Below are 21,471 nucleotides of genomic sequence, written 5' to 3'. Positions count from 1 at the left end.
GAAATTTTCTCTTAAACATCCACAGTACATCGATCAAAATCAGGCAGTTTAACCCTGATGCAATACTAATACGTCATCCACGGTTCATGTTCCAATGTTGCCGTTTGTCCAGGATCACCCCTGGTACTGAATGGCTGCACGTCTTTGTCTCCTTGGGCCTGGGATGGATGTGGAGTCCTTCTCTGAATTTTGTAACATGAACATGTGGGAAAGGGACAGGGCAGTGCTTCCAGTGAAAGAAGAAAAAGTGAAAGTGTTAGTCGCTCAGTGATGTCTGACTCTTTGCAACCCTATGGACTGTAGCCCTCTGGGCTCCTTTGTTCATGGGATTTTCCAGGCAAGAATACTGGAGTGGGTAGCCATTTCCTTCTCCAGGGAATCTGCCTGGCCCAGGGATCGAACCTGCATCACTCACGTTGCAGGCAGATTCTTTACCATCTGAGCCACCAGTCTCGCAGTTTAGGCTCATCTGACGTTTCCTGGTGACTGTGGAGTCCAGCTCGGCGTTCCTGGTGGGAAATGGAGGGTTGTGCTCTTGTGTGTCACATCAGGGGGCCCAGGACTTCGGTTTGACCTGATACTGGCGGTGTGAACTCTGGTGACTTAGAGGGAGGTGGTGTCTGCCCAGCTCCTCTGCACTTCTTTTCCCCTCTGAATATAATAAGGGGAGTTACTTTGCAGCCACACGAGTTTGTTGTTCATCAGACTTTTACCCACTCCTGTTAGCGCCCATCGATAATTCCAGCTAACATTGCTGTGAAGTGTCCTGTCTCCATTATTTGCTAACATTTTGTTGAGATTTTCACATCTATATTCAAGAAGACTATTGTAGGCAATTTTCTTTTCCCATTATGTTTTTGTCAGGTTTTAAAATCAGGGTTATTCCAGCTTCAAAAAAATGAGTTGGGAAGTATTCCCTGCTCTTCTATTTTCTGAAAGATTTTGTTTAAGATTGGTGTTATTTTTCCCTTAAATATTTGTTAGAATCCCCCCAGTAAAACTTCTGGCTCTAAGGTTTTCTGAGATGGTTTTTGATGACAGATTCAACACAGATATGGCCTGTTCACATCTGTTATTTCATCTGTGTCACTGGGTAAGTTGTATATTTTCAGGAACTTATTAATTTCATCTGAGTTGTTAATTTATTGGGATAAAGTTGCTTACAATATTCCCTTATTCCTTTACTCCCTGGGAAGATCTGCAGAATTATCCCTTCCATTTATGATAGTGGTAATTTCTGATGTTTATTATTTCCTTCCTTCTACTTACCTGAGTTCAGTTTGCTTGTAGTTTTCCGGTTTCTTAAGGATAAAGCTTAATTTTTCTCAATCTAGCTTCTTTTCTACTTTAAGGGTTTAAACCTACACATTTAACGTTAGTGTCTTTGTCATGTATTGGCTTTTACTAAAAAGTGACTTTCTCTATCACTGGTAGTAATCTGTATCTTGCAGTCCACTGAGATAGTACGATTAATAAATATAACCACTCCAGCATTCTCGTGCTTACTGCCCATCACAGTATATCAGTTTACATCTGTTTACTCATATGTCTGTATATGTCTTTACATTGAAAATGTTCTTCCTTTCGTTGGCACAGAGTTTGGTCTTGCTTTTATATCCAATCTGATAGTTTCTGCCTTTTAATTGGCGTGTTTATTGCACTTATGTTTAATGGAATTATTGATATATTTGAATTTAATTCTGCCACTTTGTTTGTTTTCTATTGGTCTCGTTTGTTCTTCTGTTAATTTTTTCCTGCCTTCCTTGGGCTAATTGACTATTTTTGTAGTATTGCATTTTAATTTCTCTATTGAGAATTTTCAAAAAATATAGTACCTTGCTGCAACACAGTTCCCTCAGCCCCCTCCTCTGTGCTGCTGTTTTCACATACATTATGACATGTACATTACATGACAATCCCAGTAATATGACATTACAATTTTTGATTTGAACAATTCTAAGTTTTAGAGCAAGTAAAAAAAGAAAAAAAATGAATCTCCTTTTATACCCACATTTTTACCATTTTTGATGCTTTTGTTTCCTTTCCTTGGTCTGAGTGTCCATCTAATGTCATTTCCCTTCAGCCTGAAGAACTTACTTTAGTACTGTTTTTAGTTTGGTTGGCTGCTGATGAAATCTCTGTTTTCATCTGAAAATGTCTTTTTTTTTTTGCCTTCAATTTTGAATGATGCTTTACTGGATATAGAATTGAGGTTTGTTCTTGTTTTTCCTTGCAGCACTTTAAAGATACCATCCTGCTGTCTCCTGGAGAGGTCAGCTGTCATTCATATCATAGCGCTGTGTAGAATATCCTCTTTCCTCTGTCAGCTCTTGAGATTGTTCTCTGTGTCTTTGTAGAGTGGGTGTTTTTCCTGCTTTCTGTTTCTTAAACTCCTTGGATTTGTGTGTTGATGCCCTTCAGTTAATTTGGGCAGTTTTTGGCTGTTGTTCCTTTAAGTGCTTTTTAAAATCTCTTTTTTCTTTCAGTCCAGGACTTGGATTACATAAAATTGGAACCCTTGATATTGTCCCGTTAGGTGTTTGGGTTTCTATTTTTGTTTATTTTTTTAAAGTAATTTTTCTGATGCTCAGATTTGGTGATTTTAATTGCTTTTTTTTAAGTTCAGTGACTTTTTGTCGCCTCCAGTCTGCTGTTAGGCCTCTCCATTGCATTTTTTTTTTAACCAGAGTTATTATGGTTTTTAGTGCTGGAGCTTCCATTTTTTACCTTTTTTGTAGTTGACATATCTCTATGATGTAGATTCCCTGTATGTTCTTTATGCTTATATTTTATTTTAATCCTTGAATATATTTATAAAAGCTCCCTGAAAGTCCTTGTCTGGTGCTTGCAACATTTGGATCATCTTGGTGTTGATTTTTGTTGACTGTTTTTTTCTTTACTATGGGTCCCTTTTTCCTGTTAACACATAATTAGTTTTAATTGAATGTTGTTGTTGTTGTCTGACCAAGCTACTGTGTCTTGGTCAAAAGTCTTGATTCTTCTGACCAAGCTACTGTGTCTTGGTCAGAAGTCTTGATTCTTTTTTATAGTTCCCATTTCTTTGATGAGATTTCCTATCTCTTCATTTGTTATGAGTATTTTTCTTTTAGTTAATAGCTCTTTAAAGTCCTTTTAAAGTTCACTACTTCTAACATCTGGATCTTCTGTGGATTTGTTTCTACTGACTGAGGTTTTCCTTGAATGTAAGTCACATTTCCCCATTTGTTCTCATGTCTATAAATTTTTATTATCTAATGTGTCTTCTTGACGAAACAGTGCAGAAACTCTGGACTCTGGGTTTTTCCTCTGAAGAGTGTTGACTTTGTTCTAGAGTCTGCTCTCTCTTCAGCCCTCAGCAGCTGAAACCACACAGCTCCTTCTGCCTTCCAGCTATTGCTTCACTCTGTGAACCTTACCCCCTCTCCAGTGCCCACATGGTGCCGAGATCAGCTGAGAGTTAGAGTAAGGTTTAATCTCAGGCAGGTGGGGGCTTTCCCTTGTCTAGCTCTCTTCCAGGATTTCTTCCTCACTTTCCAGCTGCTCTGGTCACCTCTGTCTCTGTCCTCTGACTTCTCAAGCCAGTAAAACAGTAGCTTTTACTTTAAGTTCAGCTACCCTGCATGCTGGTGCAGAATGAGGGGTGCCCTGGGCAGAAAGACAGCAGCAGGGCATGTTGTATCCAAGGTCTGCTCCCTTTTAGTCTTGCCAGTGTTTGGTAAGTCTTTGGTGATGGCCTGCAAGCCAGCTATTCCTATATATCCCACTTCACCAATATTTGGTTTGGGTAACAGGAGTTCCCCTCTTTGAGTGTTAGTTTCCTCATCTGGAAAAATGAAGATGAATGATACTTATGTCGTAGGTTTTGAGGAACATGAAAGAGGGGATGTTCATAAGTGCTTCATGCATGTGTCGGGCACACAGTAGGCATCTGGTAAGTGGTAACTCTCAGGCTTTAGACCTGATCATGTCTGTGCTCAGTCGTGTCCAACTCTTTGCGACCCTGTGGACTGTAGCCCACCAGGCTCCTCCGTCCATGGGATTCTCCAGGCAAGAATACTGGAGTGGGTTGCTATTTCCTTCTCCACGGGATCTTCCCAACCCAGGGATCGAACCCAGGTCTCCCGCATTGCAGGCAGACGCTTTAACCTCTCAGCCACCAGGGAAGCCCTTCTGAGTAAGACGAAAACTGTTGGCCTTCTATTGATATAACTTGACAAAATGCAAAAGAAGGTGTTCTCTGTTTTGACTCCTGGGGTGTTCTGGCAATATTTTGAATATTAGCTTTCAGAATCTAGTTAGTGATCCATGTGAGATCTGTGCTGTGGTATCTCAAGTGACCTGGGTTTTTTCTTGTTATTTGTAATCTGCAAGCTGTCATCAGTGCTGAGCAAGAGCACGGTTGAACGCCTGCTGTTCCCTCGATTCTGTGAACTGTGTGGCTACGGGAAGCTCTTTCAAGTTCAGAAGGTGGGATCATGTGGTTTCAAAACTCAGAAAGTTAAAACATTCAAGATCGATTCCTTTAAAGTGCCTGGATTTCCTCAGTAGACACAGTCTGGATGAAAAGTGCGGCCAGAGTAAACTGTGTAAGACCCAGTGAATACCGCTGCCCTTTCTCCCTGCCACTCAGGCCGTGGAGATTCGGGGAGGCACAGGAGGGAGGGACCTGCTGAGACCTGTTGGCTTGTGCTTAGACACCGGGCCAGGTGTGCAGGGCCTCTCACTGTGTGGGCTGAGGGGCTCTAGGACCCTCTTAGCTTTGCCATCCGTTCTGACTGCACTCCCTGCTCTGCCCTCCCCTTTTATGGCTGGTCACTTGGCTGTCAGAGTCTTCCTTCTGAAGGCCATTGCCTCCCCACCCCCTCCCCGTCCCCAGCAGCCTCCCACTCTGCCTTGCTGTGCAACTGCTCATCTTCTCTATGGCCTCTCCTCATGACACGATGTGGAGCCAAGTAGACAGGGCTCATTTACCATGCAGAGAATATTAAGGGTCTCTTTTGCTCTATTGCTAACCAAATGCATTATGTATTGAGACAATTAGGAGCCAGAACGTCCTAGCATGTGGTGCTCAGCTGTAAATCTTCTGTTTCCAATGCAGCAAAGGCACCTGGGTGGTGCCGAGTGGGCGCCGGACTCGGTAAGTGCTTGTTAGCTGCCTGACCAGCGGAGTAATTGCTCTCAAGCTTCCTGCTTGTTGGTTTTCACAATTTGTTAAGACAAAAAGACATCTGAGAATAATGAGCATGCGTTTTGCCTCTTTAAGGTGCGTGCTACAAATTTTGGTGATATTTGTCACGCTGTCAGACAAGAAGGCCCTGAACAATTTTTGGTACATGACATTTTGCAAATTGTAATTGCCGACGCACATCTTAGGGCACTTTTGAAATTAGTGGTAAAGTTTTGTCTTTATGAGCCTGTTACTTTGGAATGGCAGCTCAATTTTGCATTCATCAGTTTCAGGTTTCTTGACTCCAGGAGCTGAGGTTTCTCTTAAGCACCGGGTGGCTGGTTGCGGGGTTGAGCAGGAGCAGCCCCCGCCTCTTTCCTGGGGGCTCCTGCTGTAGCTTCCTCTCTGGTCACTTCCCCCAGTCTCTTCTTGTTGTCTAAGCCACCAGCTCTGTTCCTTCGTGACTACTCTTTCTGTAACACTGTTCCACCACCTCACTGCTGGGCTTCACTACCTGTGGGACTTTTCTTGGTTTACAGATTAAAATCCAGACTCCCATTTGCTCCTCCTCTGCCCGGGTCCCTTCACAGGTGCCTTTCCTGTCTCACCTCCACCACCTCCCTCAGGTCTGATTGCTGCTCTAACCATTGGTCATGCATGTGAATCACGGGGAAGGCGAAAGGGGGTATTTTTGATAAAGACCCTGGTGATTCTTGGCACAGCAGGGTGGAGAACCATGTCACCCTTTGGCTGGGGGGCTTTTCAGGGCCTCAAGGCTTTCTGCTCTTGCATACCGCCTCTCTCCCCGACTTCCCTGCTCATTAGTACCCACCTCCCTCTAGAGGCTTCCCTGCCTGGGGGGACCCTGCTCACAGTTCACACCCAGCTTGCAGGTGCGTTTGCTTTCTCCCTGTCTGGACTCACCTGCCGCTGTGTCAGAGTTAGTTTCTCCCTTCTTGGCATTCTGTAGCATTGTGTTCAGGGTGTGTCCCTCACACTTGTGTGTCCCTCACATGCCTCTTTACAGTGTCACTGATGGGGGACCTTCACCTAGTCATGTTGGTCTGCTTCTCCACTGCCCACTGAGCACCAGGTCAGTGAACCCAGAGAACTGTGCTGAGTAAGCACTTGCCACTTTTATGTGACAGGGCATAATACCTGGATGGTTTGAATTAACCTCAAAAAGTATCATCTTTAAGTTGATTTTTAAATTTAAGTTTAGAAGCTCATTTTGTTCTATTTAAACTGTAGCCATTCAACATAATTCTGAAATAATTTTTAGTGGGCTGTTGCCATGAACACACAACGTTATCTCCTATAGCAGACAGGAGAAGAGCAGTGACCAACATACTAATCCTTCTGTAAGTGGAAATTTCCACGATCATATGTTTCTATTTGTGAAGCATTTTGGCTAATTATTTTACCTAAGGATATTAAAAACAAAGCCTTATTTTTAAAGGGTAAATTTAAAAAGAGGTCATAATCATGACTGCCATACAGATATAAGATGAACACAGGTCAGAGCGTTTATTGAATACATCGATTAGTGAAGGAACCAGTAAGATCCAACAACTAGCTTAACTGAAGTGCCATATATTCACAGTCACACTGAGGAGGACCGACGTGAACTTGTAAATTGACTCACCACCATCCATATCCAGGGTGATGATAACCCATTGCATTCCATCACTCCCAGCTTGCCTTCTATGAACAGGAACAGTTTGCATTACTATCAGGTTTTAACAGTCTGCCCTCTATGACTAAAAGGAAGACTGTGGCTCAGACATAAAAAAAAAAAACAAAAAAAACCTGCCTGCAATGCAGGTAAACCCGGGTTTGATCCTTGGGTGGGGAAGATCCCCTGGAGAAGGGAATGGCAACCCACTCCAGTATTCTTGCTTGTAAAATTCCATGGACAGAGGAGCCTGGTGGGCTATAGTCTATGGGGGTTGCAAGGAGTCGGACGTGACTGAGCGACTAACACTTTCACTTATGACTAAAACATCCCCAAAGACCATCTTACCTTGGTGGATGTGCTGCTTGGGGAATCCAGAACTTCAAAGCCATCCACAATTGTTCTCTATAATTCATATAACAGATACCAGTCATTCAGCCTTTGGGAGCTTTTCTGTATTTATCTTGTTGGATTTAACCAGGTCATTTGCTAGAATTAAGGGGTAAAGGAAGTTACTTCTCATTATTTCTGTTTGTTTCAGATGCTTCCTTTTGGACTCATATCTGGTTCCCTTTTCTGCACCCTTAACTTACAGCTCTGCCTCCACGGCATCACTGAGTCAGGCCTGCCCTTGCTCAGGATGGCTGAGTCAGAGCAGCACGGTTCTGTTGGCTTTGGTAGCTCCCGAAGTTTTTTGAGCTCTGCACGGACAGCATGTGGGGGATGCGCAAAGCCTGTGCTGAGTGCTTCCTGGCCGTGGCCCACAACACGTCCCCTGAGGTCTGCAGGTCCAGACTCTGGCCCCTTTTCATCACACTGATCAGTGACCCCTGCCGATGGGTGAGTGTGGCCACTCTGAGGCCTCAGCATGGCCTCTGGACTTGTCACTGTGTCCTGTGGCTTTTCAGTAATGGACCAGCTTATTTAGACTTTGTGAGGATTATTAGGGTACCTGACATCTCAGAAGGCTGGAGTGTTGGTAGCAAACAAATATTCCAGAAATGAAAATGAGGAGAAAACTGTAACCGCCAAGTTACCTTTTCTGTTACAGTCATAAACATGCCCACAGTGATTAATAAGTGCTGTTCACATGCTTTACAAAGTCTGGAATTATTTGATATGGAATTAATATTCTGGAAGCATACAAACTACATGATGGTACTACAGTTTTCCTGATTTTCTATTGAAAAATAGTTTATTTGGAACTGAGGGACTGCTTTTAGAAAGCAAAACACCTGCTGAGACATGATTTGGTGGACAGCGAGTTGTCTGGTGGTTAGCCATCTGTCCCACCGGGAATCAAGTGAATCAGACCCCATACCCACTGAGCCCTCTCTGGCTGCAGGTGCTCCAGGCTGCCTTCCAGTCCCTGGGCCCCTTCATGTCCACTTTGCCAAACAGCCCTCCAGGGCTGGCCTCTATATTCAGGAAGATGGTACCTTGAACATCTGACCACTGGCTCCGGGTTCGGACTCAGACATCAGCCTGGGCTACCAGGTGCAGGCGGCTGTGGGGACACAGCCTCCGCCTGGTGAGTTTCAGCTGGATAATTATCAGGGTCCCCGCTTCACCTCAAGCGTCCACCTAAAATTCTAGCAATTATCTCGTCTGGAGTTTTAGTAACAGTGACCTTCTGGGCAAGATGGAATATTAGAGCTTTAATTATGTAAAGAAGCAAAAAGTAATTGCAATAATGATTTTGAAACATGACTACTGGGTTATAAATAATGAAGCTACTGTCTCCTAAATTTAGATAAAATATTCATTGAGAGTAGTGATTAAATAACCTATAAAGAAAATTTTCTTTTACCATTTGATTAATGAAGTTCTTTGGACAATTCACACAGGGAAAATGTGAAGTCTCCCAAATAGACTTTTGTGCCATAGGATTTTACATGCACATGAAGGGGACATTCCTGACCCTCTGTTTGTCGGCCCTACACTGTATTTCTTGTATATTCTAGTGATTAATCTTGGGTTTTTTTTTTTTTTTGTCTTCCCTCTGAAGATGATGGATACACTCTAAGCAGACCATTCGAGATGGTTCACAAGCATCTCTCCAGTGTTAATGTTACTCAGCAGTGTGAGAGGAGGTAACTCACATCTCAGGTGGTATGGATGCTCTGTAGGGATGGTGGATCCTTCCCTCCACCTTTCTTCACCAAGATTCACTGAGTTCTTGCTGAAGGTTAGGCCTGGGGCGCCATGTCTTCCTCATCAAGACTTTCCAACTGGCTCATGAGTAGCCAGGTCTTACCAGCTCCCACACCTTTTATTTTCTAACGCCTGCCCCCTGGTGGAGGGACTGATGAGCAGTAAGTGCAAGAAGTCTTGCCATGCCAAGGGGTGCCAGCGCACCGAAGCCAGGGCTCATGCACCACTTGGGCACGGTGGAGGGGTTGGCTGCACCTTCCTGTGCCTTTTTCAGTGCACAAAGTACCCCCCGTGGGTCCGAGGGTACTGACTGGGCCTCTTGTTCTCTGTGAGGTTAGTATCTTCTGGCCCCAGGAGACCTGAGAGGTTGGGTCTCCAGGTAGATGGGAGGACTGGCTTGTGAGGACGTGGGCCTCACCTTTTCCCAATTTCCTTCCAGTCTGTTGTTGTTTGTTGTTCAGTTGCTCAGTCGTGTCCAATTCTTCGCGTCCCCATGGACTGTAGTGCACCAGGCTTCCCTGTGCCTCACTATCTCCCAGAGCTTGCTTAAACTCATGTCCATTAAGTCGATGATGCCATCCAACCATCTCATCCTCTGTCACCCCCTTCTCCTCATGCCCTCATCTCCAGTCTGTTGTACGGCGCTAAAAACTTGCTTCCCTCAATTTAACGTACTTCAGCACAGCCAGGCCAGACAGAGCCAGCTCTGCCCAGAGAACTCTGTCTTTGCCTGTCCACAGACACCAACACCTTCCCACGTGTCAGTAGCTCCTCTGGTGGCCTGGTGGAGAACTCTGTCTTGGCTGGAGCCGAGCTGACCAGTCTTCCCCCAGAGGCCACAAAGCTCCCCAGTGTTAACGACCTCCCCATCCATGTCCCTCCTCGACCGGATTCCTGGGCCTACCCAGAGTGTCCTGAAGATGCTTTCAATAATTTCCTTTTATTGGCAAACTCCTCTCCCTGACACAAGCAAGGACTTAGAGCTGCTGCTGAGTGAGGCTGGCCACGGGAGGAAGGCAGGATTTCACCCGGGGCCATGCACAGGGGCTATGTGGCCAGGAGCGGAATCCAGAGAGTTCTGGATAGCTTGCAAGAGCACATGATGCATGATCCAGGCATTCAAGATAACTGTTGTCCATCGTGATGAGAGAAAACTGCATCTTTCTCTGTATGTGCGTTCCCTTATGTCCCCCCCGGGGAGGGTAGTGCAGGGGGAGCCTGGCTCAGTCTTTCCTCACTGCCGTCACCCCGGGGATCCCACTGTGCAGGTCCCAGCAGGGGTTTCACCTCCTTGCTTTTCAGCCATGCCTGCAAAACTGGAGCCGGCTTTCAGGTAAAAGCAGGCAGTTCTCAGGCACGTCCTAAGCAGTGGAAATTTCATTAGCTCCTTGGACCCGGTTCTGTCACTTCCTGTGTGACAATGCCCTTTCTAGTTATGAACAGCTAAGGACAGTGCCCCTTTCAGAGCCTGTTAACTCAGCCCTCACCTAAAGCTGAAGATGTTTGCCTTTGTGCAGCCAGGAAAAGTACAACTTCTTCTCTGGGGTATTTTTCATGCCGTGACTAGTGTTCCCACAGAGTGTCTGATCTGGGAGCCAGGCCCTGCGGTCCATATCCATCATCACGCCTCTTCTTTCTCTAAACACGGCTAGATTTGTATTCTTCCCTGAGTTGGGGAAACTGGAAAAAAAAAACAACACTTGCTGCTGTTGCCAGGCAAAGATTTGTGAAGCCTTTCGGGAAAGGAAATGTGAAAATCCAGTTAGCCCTGTGATTATTCTGTGTCTTTAAATTCATAAAGGAAATTAACTCAGCGTTTGCTGAAGGATCAAGCACATGTAACATATCGCTCCTAATAGTTATAGACAAAGGTCTGTTCTTGGAAAATGCATTTCTAAAGCTGAGTTATTCAGTGCCTGGACCTGGACTGGGTGCTGAGGCTGTGATGACAGACACACAAGGCCCTTATGGCCTGGTTGAGGGGATTGTGGATACAATCCCCTGCATAGGGAGTGTCAGGGGCTGGGGCAGGGGCGGGTGCACAGGCCAGGAAGCCATCCCTCCTGGGGGCAGAGGAGGGGTCTGGGAGAAGACCTGGCAGAGCAGCTGACATGTGAGGCGGGCTGTAGGCAATGGCCAGGAGTCTATCATCTCGAGAAGTCAGGGATGAGTTCAGAGGTTTCCTCCAGTTTCCCCAAAGCATTTGTGAAATCCTACATGTAGATGCGGACTTAATCTCTTTGTGAGAAAGGACCCACAACTTTCATCAGTGCTCAAAGGGATCTGGGACCCCTAAGATTCAGAAAGAAACCCCACGTTGGGGATTCGTGCCCTAGCCATGGCGGGGTGTGGTCTTTGCAAGCTCCAAATATTTCATTGACTGTCTGGGATTTGACTGGTGGAAAACAGGATGCAGGGAGTGCTATGTGTGTGGAGCCGGGGCCTTGGAAACATGAGTTGGTTTTTATAGAAAGGCACGTGAAATATGTCATCTTCACTGTTAGGATAGCCTCAGGTTGTCAAGTCGAGGATAGAAAGAGCGAGTAGCCCTGGGGGCTTGGGAGCGAGGTCTTCAGCCATCCATGAAGATCGCCTCAGCTCATGCATGTGCATGCGTGTGTGGCAGGGCCAGCAGCTGTCCACTTTATAAATGGGGGACCCCCGCCCACTGTGCTTCTGGGCCTCCCAGACAGCGGTGTTCAGGACACTGTGTTGTCTTTCTGTGAAAGATGATGAAGTTAAACTCTGATTTTCCCAGTTGAGGCTTTTCGACTTCAGGTTTGATGCTCTGTGCATGGCTGGTGTTTAGCTGGAATAAAGTTAATGTCTGTAAACCTCAGCATCTCAGCGAGAGCTCGTGCGGGGGCCGGGAGGCGGGGTGAGGGTGCTGTGCTTGTGCAGCACGTTTGCATCCAGCCTGTCTTATTGTAAAGCCAAATCCAGTTATTAAAATTCTCGAAACTTCTCTTCCTGCAGCTCAAGTTCAGGGATTATCAGCTGCACGGAGAGCTGCCCAGCCTGACTCTGTGAACAAGGCCTAGCACCAGCCAAGAGAAGGGCCAAGTGAAGTGTCCATGACAGGTCCCATCCCTGCCCCTGACAGCCAGGGCCCCCAGCTGACCTCACCACCGTGGGGCGAGCTTTCCGCAGCCAGGATATTAGCAAGCACGGTAAGTCTCTGCTCTGTCCCTCTGTCACTGAGGATGTGACAGAAATCACAAAGCCGCATTTTCTTTTATTAATATGTCCTGGCAGAGATGATAAATGGCAAATTTAATTTTATTCTTAAGGTCATGTGTTGGATAACTAGACAACCAATCAATGGGGTGATTGATAACACTGACTCTCCTCCACAAAACAGAGGTGGGAGACCAAAAAGCGCCTTCCCCCCTCCCCAGAGATGACGAGACCTGCTTCTTTGGGGGGAATTAAATGTCTAAAGGCTCCATCTCACCGCTGACCGACATTCACATCTTTCAGTGATGAGAGGAAGTTGAGTTCATGCATCTCCTAGAATGTAAAGTTGACAGCAGCCTTCAAGCTGTGTGTCACCTCCAGCCTGTCCTGTGGGCCTCCTCTCACACCTGGCTGCTCAGGATGGGTGGTGGATGCTGTTTTTGGGGGAGAGATTTTGAAAAGCCAGTAGCTCATCACTTTTTCTCCTCTAGTCTGAAGCCAGCCCAGGTGAGACCTGGACTCCACGTCTAGGAGAAGGAGGAAGCCCAGCACTTCTTTCTTTAAAAAAAAAAAAAAATTATTGGCCTGGTAGCTCAGGTGGTAAAGAATCTGCCTGCAATGCAGGAGATCCAGGTTCGATTCCTGGGTTGTGAAGATCCCCTGGAGAAGGCAACCTACTCCAGTATTCTTGCCTAGAGAATTCCATGGACAGAGGAGTCTGGTGGGCTACAGTCCATGAGGGTCACAAAGAGTAGGAAATGAATGAGCAGCTAACATAGTTGCTGTGCAGTGTGTTAGTTTCAGATGTACAGCAAAGTGAAGCGGTTTCACATATCCGCATATCCGCTAGTTTTTAGATTCTTTTCCCACGTAGGCCATTAGAGAGTATTGAGTCGAGCTCCTGTGTTACTCAGCGGATCGTCGCTAGTTACCTATAGTAGTGTGTCTATATCAACCCCAGTCTCCCAGCTTACCCCTCCCCCTGCCTTGTCTCCTGGCCACCCTATGTTTGTTTTCTACATCCATGACTCTACTTCCGTTTTGTAAAGAGGTTCATTTGTACCTTTTTGTTTAAATTCTACACATAAACTATATCATATGATTTGGCGTTTATTTCTCACCTTAAGTTTCTCCAGCTTTCCAGCTTGCTTGTGGTTTGAGGCTCTGATGCCTTCCTAATTCCTACTAAGCTTGCACACGGACCCCCTTGAGCTGGGGTCCTTCCCAGGTAATGGTAAGCCTATCGAATTAAAATCAGCAAGGAATCTGTGCTCATAAAGTCATGGAGTGTTGGTACTCTTTCATTTGTATGGGCTGTGATGGGCAATCTTCAAAATTGTGGTCTCCAGGGCCAGAGTACCAATTGTTTGTCCATTCTCACAGTTTATATTTTGGTTTTCATGATTAAACTAACTTATCACCTCCCTTTACCCCCATTGGTTCACTCCAGTAAAGCAAAACAAAAGACGAATGACAACGGTCCAAATCCTAAATGTTTAAGAATTCGTTAAGGTTGCCTTTGACTAGTAAGGGATGAGATGATATCCTGTTTTGCTGATTGGTTTCAAAAAATAGGCAAGAAAGCTCATATTGTTACCCTTGTTGCCTGGAGTATAAAAACCATCTGTGTTAAGTGGAAAGGTGTGGTCATGTATATCTTGGTGGGAGACGTGGTACTCTTTGGGCTTCTTTGTCATACATGGGCATGAAAACAGAAACGAAAGAACAGACACTTCCAAGCTGGTGTTCTTGAGTGATGGATCTTGAAGGGTCTGCATAGCTGGGCTTTTGGTTTATCCTGAGGTATGTCAGGCAGCTTGAACTTGACCCTTGGTTTCCTAAGGGGTCAGTCAGGATGCTTCTAGTTGCAAAAGAAGAAAAAACAAACAAACAAAAAAACCTCAAAGAGCTTAAGTAATGAGGCAGAAGAGGAGGTGAAGCTGGGAGACTGGTTCCCTCAGCCCTTGTGTTGACCCTGGTCCAGCTCCCCCTTCTACCATCTTTGTGCACCGACTCAATCCAGAGCTGTCCCGGGGAAAGAGGGTCTTGTTCTTCCCACTTGTCTCTTTTGACTGCCTGGTGATTTTCTGGGGAAATGACCTCCCAGCTCCTTCTGGGGTTGCTTTGACTTGGGGTGGTTTACTTAAACCTTAACTTGGCTCCAGGAGTAAGTTCTGTGTGTAATGATGGCACTGAAGACTTGGGAATAAAATTAATTCCTGGAGGAAGAGAAATGATCTATTATTTATTAATCTCTGTGAATTTATTAACTTGGAGAAATTGAGGTCTTAGGTTATCACATCAAAATATTTTCTGTTTTATCATGTCCCTCTATTAAGATGAGCGGTACATTTCAGTGAAAACCTTGGGAATTGAAGGTTCTGGTAGTATGCCTCAGAGCAAGCGAAGCATCTATCGGTGTATTAATCGACTTTCCCGGATCATATATTGAGCTGATTTGTCAGAATCCATTAAGCTAGTCGACAGTATGACATTTCAAGTGCAAGTAGGAAAATCCATGTTATGGTTGAAGGAGAAGGTCAGGTCCATCTCAGTTAATCAATGATCAGAGACCAATATGTCACCGCCGGACGGTCCTGCTCATTTTAATTGTTAACCTAATGTACAGGTTCATCAGCAAACATTAGAGGTGTTTGTACATGTGAAAATTGAGAACAGTTTCCTAAGTAAATACTCTTTTATCAGCCGTGTCTTTTCACTCAGATTAAATGGGTCCTCCCCTTCACTGTCCACGCTCTCTCTCTGGAGTCCAGCCGGGAGGCACTCTCCCATTCCTGAGAAACGCTGGGGGTACTGATCACCATTTCCTACAAACCTTGTTCTGCCTTCTGGAGTGGTCTATGCTTTAAACGTGTGACTGTTGATCAGTTAGCCATCCCGGGGATCCTGGGGCTTAAAGAAGGGTGAATGCAGACTCAGGTTGTTGGTACCCACCAACGGGAGCCTGTCTTTTGTAAGAGCCTCAAGCAGCCTTGAATGTAAGATGCACCTTCAGTGAGTGACCTGTGCGATATCAAATATAAGCTTGCAAATGTATTTTTTTGCATCTAGAGAAATGCCACTGACTTCAGGGGGAGCTCTGGCCTTGGTTTGCAGAAGTCATTTCTGGCCTTGAAAGAGGGTTCTTTGAAGGGGCAGCAGTAGGGCGGCTTCCTCCTTTGGACTGTGTTGCTAACCTGCCCACTCTGTCTGCAGGGTCCAGGCGGACCTGGCCGTGGGGTGATGGGCCCCAGTCCCTTCGAAGAGAATAAATCTAAATTACAGGTTTGTTCCTTGACAAGAAAAGCAACTCAAAATTTTACATTATCTGGAAGTTAAATTTAAGAATGGCTGTTGGAGCCAAATGTTTTTCTTCCATCAATATTAATGACATATCTTAGTTCATAATCTCTGTTGCTAATATTTCCTCTCCAACTGAAAAAAAAGTAAATTCTCAAGTAGTGTTTAAAGTATTCTGAACAATCTAGAATGGTATCTTAATAAAACAAAATGAAGTATGAGAAAAGAATTTGACACGTATACATTAATGTTTAATGTCTATTTATGCAAACCATTTAAGTCCTTTTTTTTCGGTCTGAAAACTTTTTGACAACTTCCTTTGTTGAACCATGTTTGGTTTTGTTCTACCTCATGGCTAGTTTCTTGTGCTATGGAAGTTCTCTTAAAGGTTTGTAATCACTGAATCCCATTGTCCTTATAGAGAAAAGGTGAGTGGGTAATGTCTTAAGAAGGCAGCGTTCCATCCATTGGAAAAAGGTAGTAGTGAGCAGAGTGAGGGCCTCGAGCCATAGAGGCTGGGGCAGTTATAGGAGAAGAGGAGAGGGTTTGCATTCTCCGGAGCTTCCTGGACCAGTCTAACCAGACGTGGATGTTTTCGACTGTGCTCTGTGACATGGTGCTGGACCAGTTTGGAAACGACCCTGCTTTAACTTGCGTCCAGGTTGAAAACTCACCCCGCTGCAAAACCAGAAGTCGGTCCAGGCCTCTCCTCCCTCTTACGTCTCTGCTTGGCTATTTTCACATTTAAGTTCCAACCACCTTGTCTTTCGTGAGTATTCTCCCTCTCTCCTACAAGCATGATGGTTTCCTTTCTCTCCCATTTCCCAGGACATAAAACCTCAGCCCCTGCTAGATCAGTGTGTGTCCATGACCGACCCAGCAGCACAGACCGTCAATACCAACATAGCCTAACACTGCTCCTGCAGCCTGCCTGGGGGTGGCGCTCACCCTGGGCCGGCAGAACTGGCACTGCCTGAAAGGTACATATAAGACGCTGGCCTCCGACGTGCAGGTAAAAGGAGCCTTTGCAGAGGCTGGCACAGAACAGCTAATTAGGAGACGGGGAAGCTGCGGCCAGGCCCACTGACCTGTGCTTTTTGTGGCCGACGTTGGCGTGTTTACTGGCCTCTGATGAAATAGAGCCTTAAGTGGTCAGCACTTGGCAGTATCAGTTTTGCTCCAGAAATGCCACCTACTCTCTTGATAACACTGAGTTCTGCTTGCCTTCTGTGGTCCACCCCGTGGAAAGTCCAGTGCACCCTGGCCTTCTCTTTCCACGAGCTTGCTGTGATCTTTGGGGATCAGTTAACAGCAGCCCACCTGCTACCCGTCTTCAATGGATTTCTAAAGGACCTGGATGAAGTATGAATAGGAGTCCTCAAACACCTGTATGATTTTCTAAAGGTAGGGAGAAGGGTTAAAACAATAAACAAACCTCCCCTCTTCAATACAATTTTTTAAAACCCTGGGTAGGTATAGATTCAGTTAAAAAAAAAAAAAAGCAGCTGTCTGGGTTTCTTCAGTTGAAACGTATCATCCACAGTCTTAAAGTGGGCATTCTTTCAGTGGTGGGTAAATATTTTTCTGTCTTTCCTCCTAATCCCCCTGTCCCTTAGAGTTCTAATGCCATGGAGAATTACACTCCGGGAAAGGAGAAGCTGGGCTGCCGGGCGCCGTGTGCCTTGCCCGGGGTCATCTAAGGGAAGAGCCCGGCTGAAATCCAATCTCAGTTCTGCATGAAGAGGTTTTTCTTGCAAGATGGTGCTGATTGCCTCCTTGCCTTTTTTTTTCTCCCCTCCTAAAGGAATGATGAGTGTAAAACTGAGAGTTTAAAAATGACCTCAAGAAACTAATTAGTCGCATCCAGACGACCGGGAGCTGCCCTTGACAGAGCTGGGCGCCTGCTGCTTGGCTGGTGTGGGCACAGAGCGCGCGAGCAGCGCCTCCTCCCTGGGAAGCAGCGTGGCATTATCTCCCGAGCACACACAGGCCTGGGTTTTTTGTTGTTTTTTTTTTTCTTCCAGGCTGGAAATTGTGAAAGATGGAAGAGTGGAGGGCGTGTAGAAACACACAAGCACATACACGAAACAGGGGGGAAAGGTTGGAAGCAGTCAGGGAGGCACTGTCCGTGTGTTCACAGCAAAGCTAATTCACAGCCACTCTGGGTAATGGAGACACAGGCGTCAGAGAGACATACGGCTATGGCCAGGGACAGATGTATAACCTGAAGTTTATAAGAAAACAGAGTATTGGGGGGCATTCTGGAGGATTATATATTCTTATTTATATGTAAATTTTTAAAAACTAGTTGCTTCATGAAGACAAGAGGAGAGAATATCTTTATCAGCTTCAAGAATTTGTAGTGACCGATAACAACAGGAATTGGAGGTTTCCATATGAACTAGCAGAGTAAGTAAAACCTGTTCGGGGATGTGAGAAGGCAAATTAGATGGAATAATTCTTAATTTCCCTACCTTATAATTGATTTCTAAAGTAGCAGTAAGAGTCTTCTTCTGGATAAAGAGATTATGTTTTTATTAAGGGATAAACTGAATTCCAAAGCTCTAAGTTACAAATACCACAGTCTCCGGGGAGACATTCATTTTCAGAGGCAGACAGGGCGAGAGTCACTTTGGAATTAGAGTGTTCTGCTGTTCTATAAGGCAATTTATTCGAACCAAATAAAAGATGAATCACTCGCTCTTCAATATTCTCCTATTAATCGGAGCAGTTTTTGCCAAAGCTTTCTTGAACATTCTGAGTGTAACCCTCTGTTTAAGGACACAGCGTGGTTTATACACTTCAGCTCCTAAAGAAAATTATGCTACAGTGAGAGAGATGAGAAAGTCTAACCCAGATGAGGTGATTATTGAATAAAAACGTCCCCCAAGGTGGCTCATTTTGTGTCTGAAGGAGTTATTTAACTCCATTGTGTGCCGGCAAGAAGAATGTTCAAGGTCTTGGTGATTGCAGAAGAGTGAAATTGTCCCCTTAAATAATTCTCCTTCCTGGGGTGTAGAATGTGCTTTCCGCAGTATTGAGTAGATTTGTTTGTGGTGGTGTTGTTTGGGTGTTAGTTTTCACCTCCTCAAGATTTATTTCTGTAATCTCTTGTTTTCATTTTTCTTGCCCTCAACTAGAAATCTCTCAAATAATTGTCTTCCCTGTAGAAATCCATCAGGATTTTGCAGCTCTTCGGGATAAGATTTGGCCGATGCCAGGGGCAAACGAAAAGATTTTCTCTTCGCTGTGATCCTTAATCATTATGCTTAATTTGAGAGATTGAGGTTTGAGTCATTATGCCTTGTTCCCGGCGCATTTTCTGAGAAAAACAGGCCCACGTTTTTTTCCGTGAAGGCATCGCGCCCTCTAGCGGCCGATGCGGAAACTCGGCGCGGCCCGCCTCAGGCTGGGCTGAACCGTCTCCCCCGGGTCGGGGGCGCCGATGGGGATGCGAGGACCGAGACCCCGGGTGGGGTTGGGGCCGGAGGCCGGCAGGAACCGGGAACGGGGGGCCGGAGACCAAGGATGGAGTCGGGACGAGGGACCGGCTGATCCACCTCCCGGGGCCGGCGATCCAGGGAGGGCACGGTGTGGACCCGGTGCTGGTGCCGGTGCTGGCTGCGAGGACCCGTTTCCCGGGCCGGGCCGAGCCGACTAGCCTCGCCCGACGGCGTTATTGCCAACATCTGTGCGGTGGTTATTGAAGCCGAAGCCCACCGATATAAATTGTGTGTTCAGTGCCCACGATACTGGTATCATTTTTCTGAAAACAGTGCTTTTTTTTTTTTTTTTTTTGATATGAAAGTATTCATCGGCACCCCTGGCTTCTGGTTCTAACTTCCACGCAATCACTCTTTAATTTCGTTTCCTTTGCCAGGGTGGAAATCATGCCGTTTGTTTCTGTTCCCCTCTCCCCTTCCCCACTTGGAGAGAGCTCTCTGGCGGTGGCTTGTTCCCGCCGGCGGGTGATGGATTTTCCCGGGAGCGCGGAGCCCGGCTCGGTTCTCCCAAAGCGGACCTCGTGCGAGAGCGCGAGCCGAGAGCTCAGGCAGAGCAGTTAGTCTGCAGCGTCGGGGCTGCGGCGACCGGGAAACCTCGTTTGGTTTCCCCTTGATCTGCTGATCTTCGGGAACTTCAGCGTCCTGGCTATTTTTATGTTATCTGATATTTAAAAGTTTTATGTGTTTTCGAAATGATAACCTAAAGTTGAAAGATTAAAGCCCTTATTCATAAATTTCTCAACCTCTGTTTTACAAAGTCTAACTTATTTTCTTTTGGTTTGATTTGTGTGCGTGAGAGAGATGAAGAATTAAGATTTCTTTGTTTTTCTTCACTTTTCTTTGCGTAGCCATTTTCCCTCAGCTTCCGTTGATCTCACGCCCGGCTATTTTTGTCTGTAAGATGAAATGAGAGTAAAGAGATAAATAATGTTTTTCACATTTCATAATTTATTTTCTTTTTAATTTCAGACAGTTGATACTGATTTTGGAACTCCATAATCCCAATTATGTTTATGATCATTTAATGCACATTGCCTTAAAGTTGTGTGCAGATAAAGTTTCTGAGGTTCAGTGAATCTCCTTCAAATTAGTCAGGAATCATGGCCTTTTCTGTTTATGATTTTTAGAAAAAGGAATATTTATGTTTCTTCCATTTTAACTCCTGTATTTTATCTGGGCTTAATTTGTCCATTTACTCATGAAAGCAGCTTTTATTTTAAAATTAGAAACTGTATTATAGTTTTATTAATATAAAGTTAGCTCTTTGGTTTAACTGTGTGCCTGAGTATGAAAATCGTAGGTAAATTACTTTATGTATCACACCCTTTAAACAGTGGCTTAGTGTTTTCTTCTAAACATAGATTGGGTTGATTCTCTAACACGGTTTTATTAAAAAAAGTAGTTAGTAAGTAGACTCCAGCGAAGAAAAGATGATCCTGTTTTATGTGAGCTTATGCCAGCTGAACACTGAGAAAAAAAAAAAAAAAACCCACTTGAAAATATCGATTTACTAAGGTACTCTGATGGTGTTAAAATGTTATAAAAATGACATGTTCTGAAAGGTAATGATTTAGTTAGCAAGGGGACATTTTCTCAGATTTGGAATCTTAAGATTAATAATGTATTTTTCTAATGCCATTCCCTTTTTAAAATTCTGTTTTTTATGAAGGGTTTTATGTGTGTGTGTGTGTGTAAAATGCCATATATTTAAACATCTTTTTTCCTCTGTATTCTAATGATCGCTGTGACAAAAATTACTTTCTCCCGTGCTTATAAATTCATTTTAAAAGTGGAACGGTGCATAAAAATGTCTCGTTTCCGTGTAGAGTAGTATTCATAATTCAAGTAGATGGCAGCATTTTAAATTTGCTCTTCTAATATTTTTCACAGGTTGTGGCAATTCTGCAGAAGTTCTGTTCAAACAGTGGAAGTGCACTGGGATTCAGTTTCATCGTGAACTCATCCCACGGTTCCGGCACTGTTCTAAGTGGGTCGGAAGGCAAGCATTTGCTTTCATTTGTCAGGTTGGCAGGGGCCCCAGGGGAGCATCCAGCACGAGCATACGTTTCCTGTGTGACGTCAACGCACAGCACCAGGCGAAGGATCCCAGCCCTGGAGGACTGGCCAGAAGCTTGGGGATCAGCGGACCAGGCCCCCTCACGCCACAGCCTGGTCAGGCAAAGAACCTGCCCAGGGTTCTGCAGCCCCTCTGTGCAGTCCTCTGTGGGTAGCAGCCGGGCACCTGCTGTGTGCCCGGCGTGCTGATGCCGTAGCAGGGTGGGAACCACCTCCTGCTCTCCTGGCACCTGCTGCCCAGTGCGTGGGGGCTAGGTCCAGACCCTGCTCCGGTCATGTCCGGTCCTGCTTCTGGGGAAGTTGGGGGGTGGGGGCAGTGAGGAACAGAGTAGTGGGGCAGAGACAGCTTCATCTCTTTAAGGTGAAGTTCAGGTCCCCAGGGAGCCCTCTCTAATTGTTGCTCAGTCGTGTCATATTCT

The 21,471-nt window shown here is 45.4% G+C and overlaps 1 protein-coding gene across 1 annotated transcript in view; it reads left to right on the top strand.

Annotated features, from left to right (window-relative positions):
• LOC113903208 (putative serine/threonine-protein phosphatase 4 regulatory subunit 1-like) overlaps positions 1 to 20,975 on the top strand; it is a 69,848-nt gene extending 48,873 nt beyond the window's left edge. The window contains exons 4-5 of the mRNA XM_027559001.1: positions 11,973 to 12,166; positions 20,867 to 20,975. Coding sequence (XP_027414802.1) covers positions 11,973 to 12,037 — 65 coding nt within the window. The 3' untranslated portion in view covers positions 12,038 to 12,166; positions 20,867 to 20,975. The remainder of the gene's footprint in view (positions 1 to 11,972; positions 12,167 to 20,866) is intronic.
• The last annotated feature ends 496 nt before the right edge of the window (positions 20,976 to 21,471 follow it).

Source organism: Bos indicus x Bos taurus, chromosome 13 (genome assembly GCF_003369695.1).
Source record: "Bos indicus x Bos taurus breed Angus x Brahman F1 hybrid chromosome 13, Bos_hybrid_MaternalHap_v2.0, whole genome shotgun sequence".
Lineage (NCBI taxonomy): Eukaryota > Metazoa > Chordata > Mammalia > Artiodactyla > Bovidae > Bos > Bos indicus x Bos taurus.
This window is presented reverse-complemented; position numbering and strand designations above follow the sequence as displayed.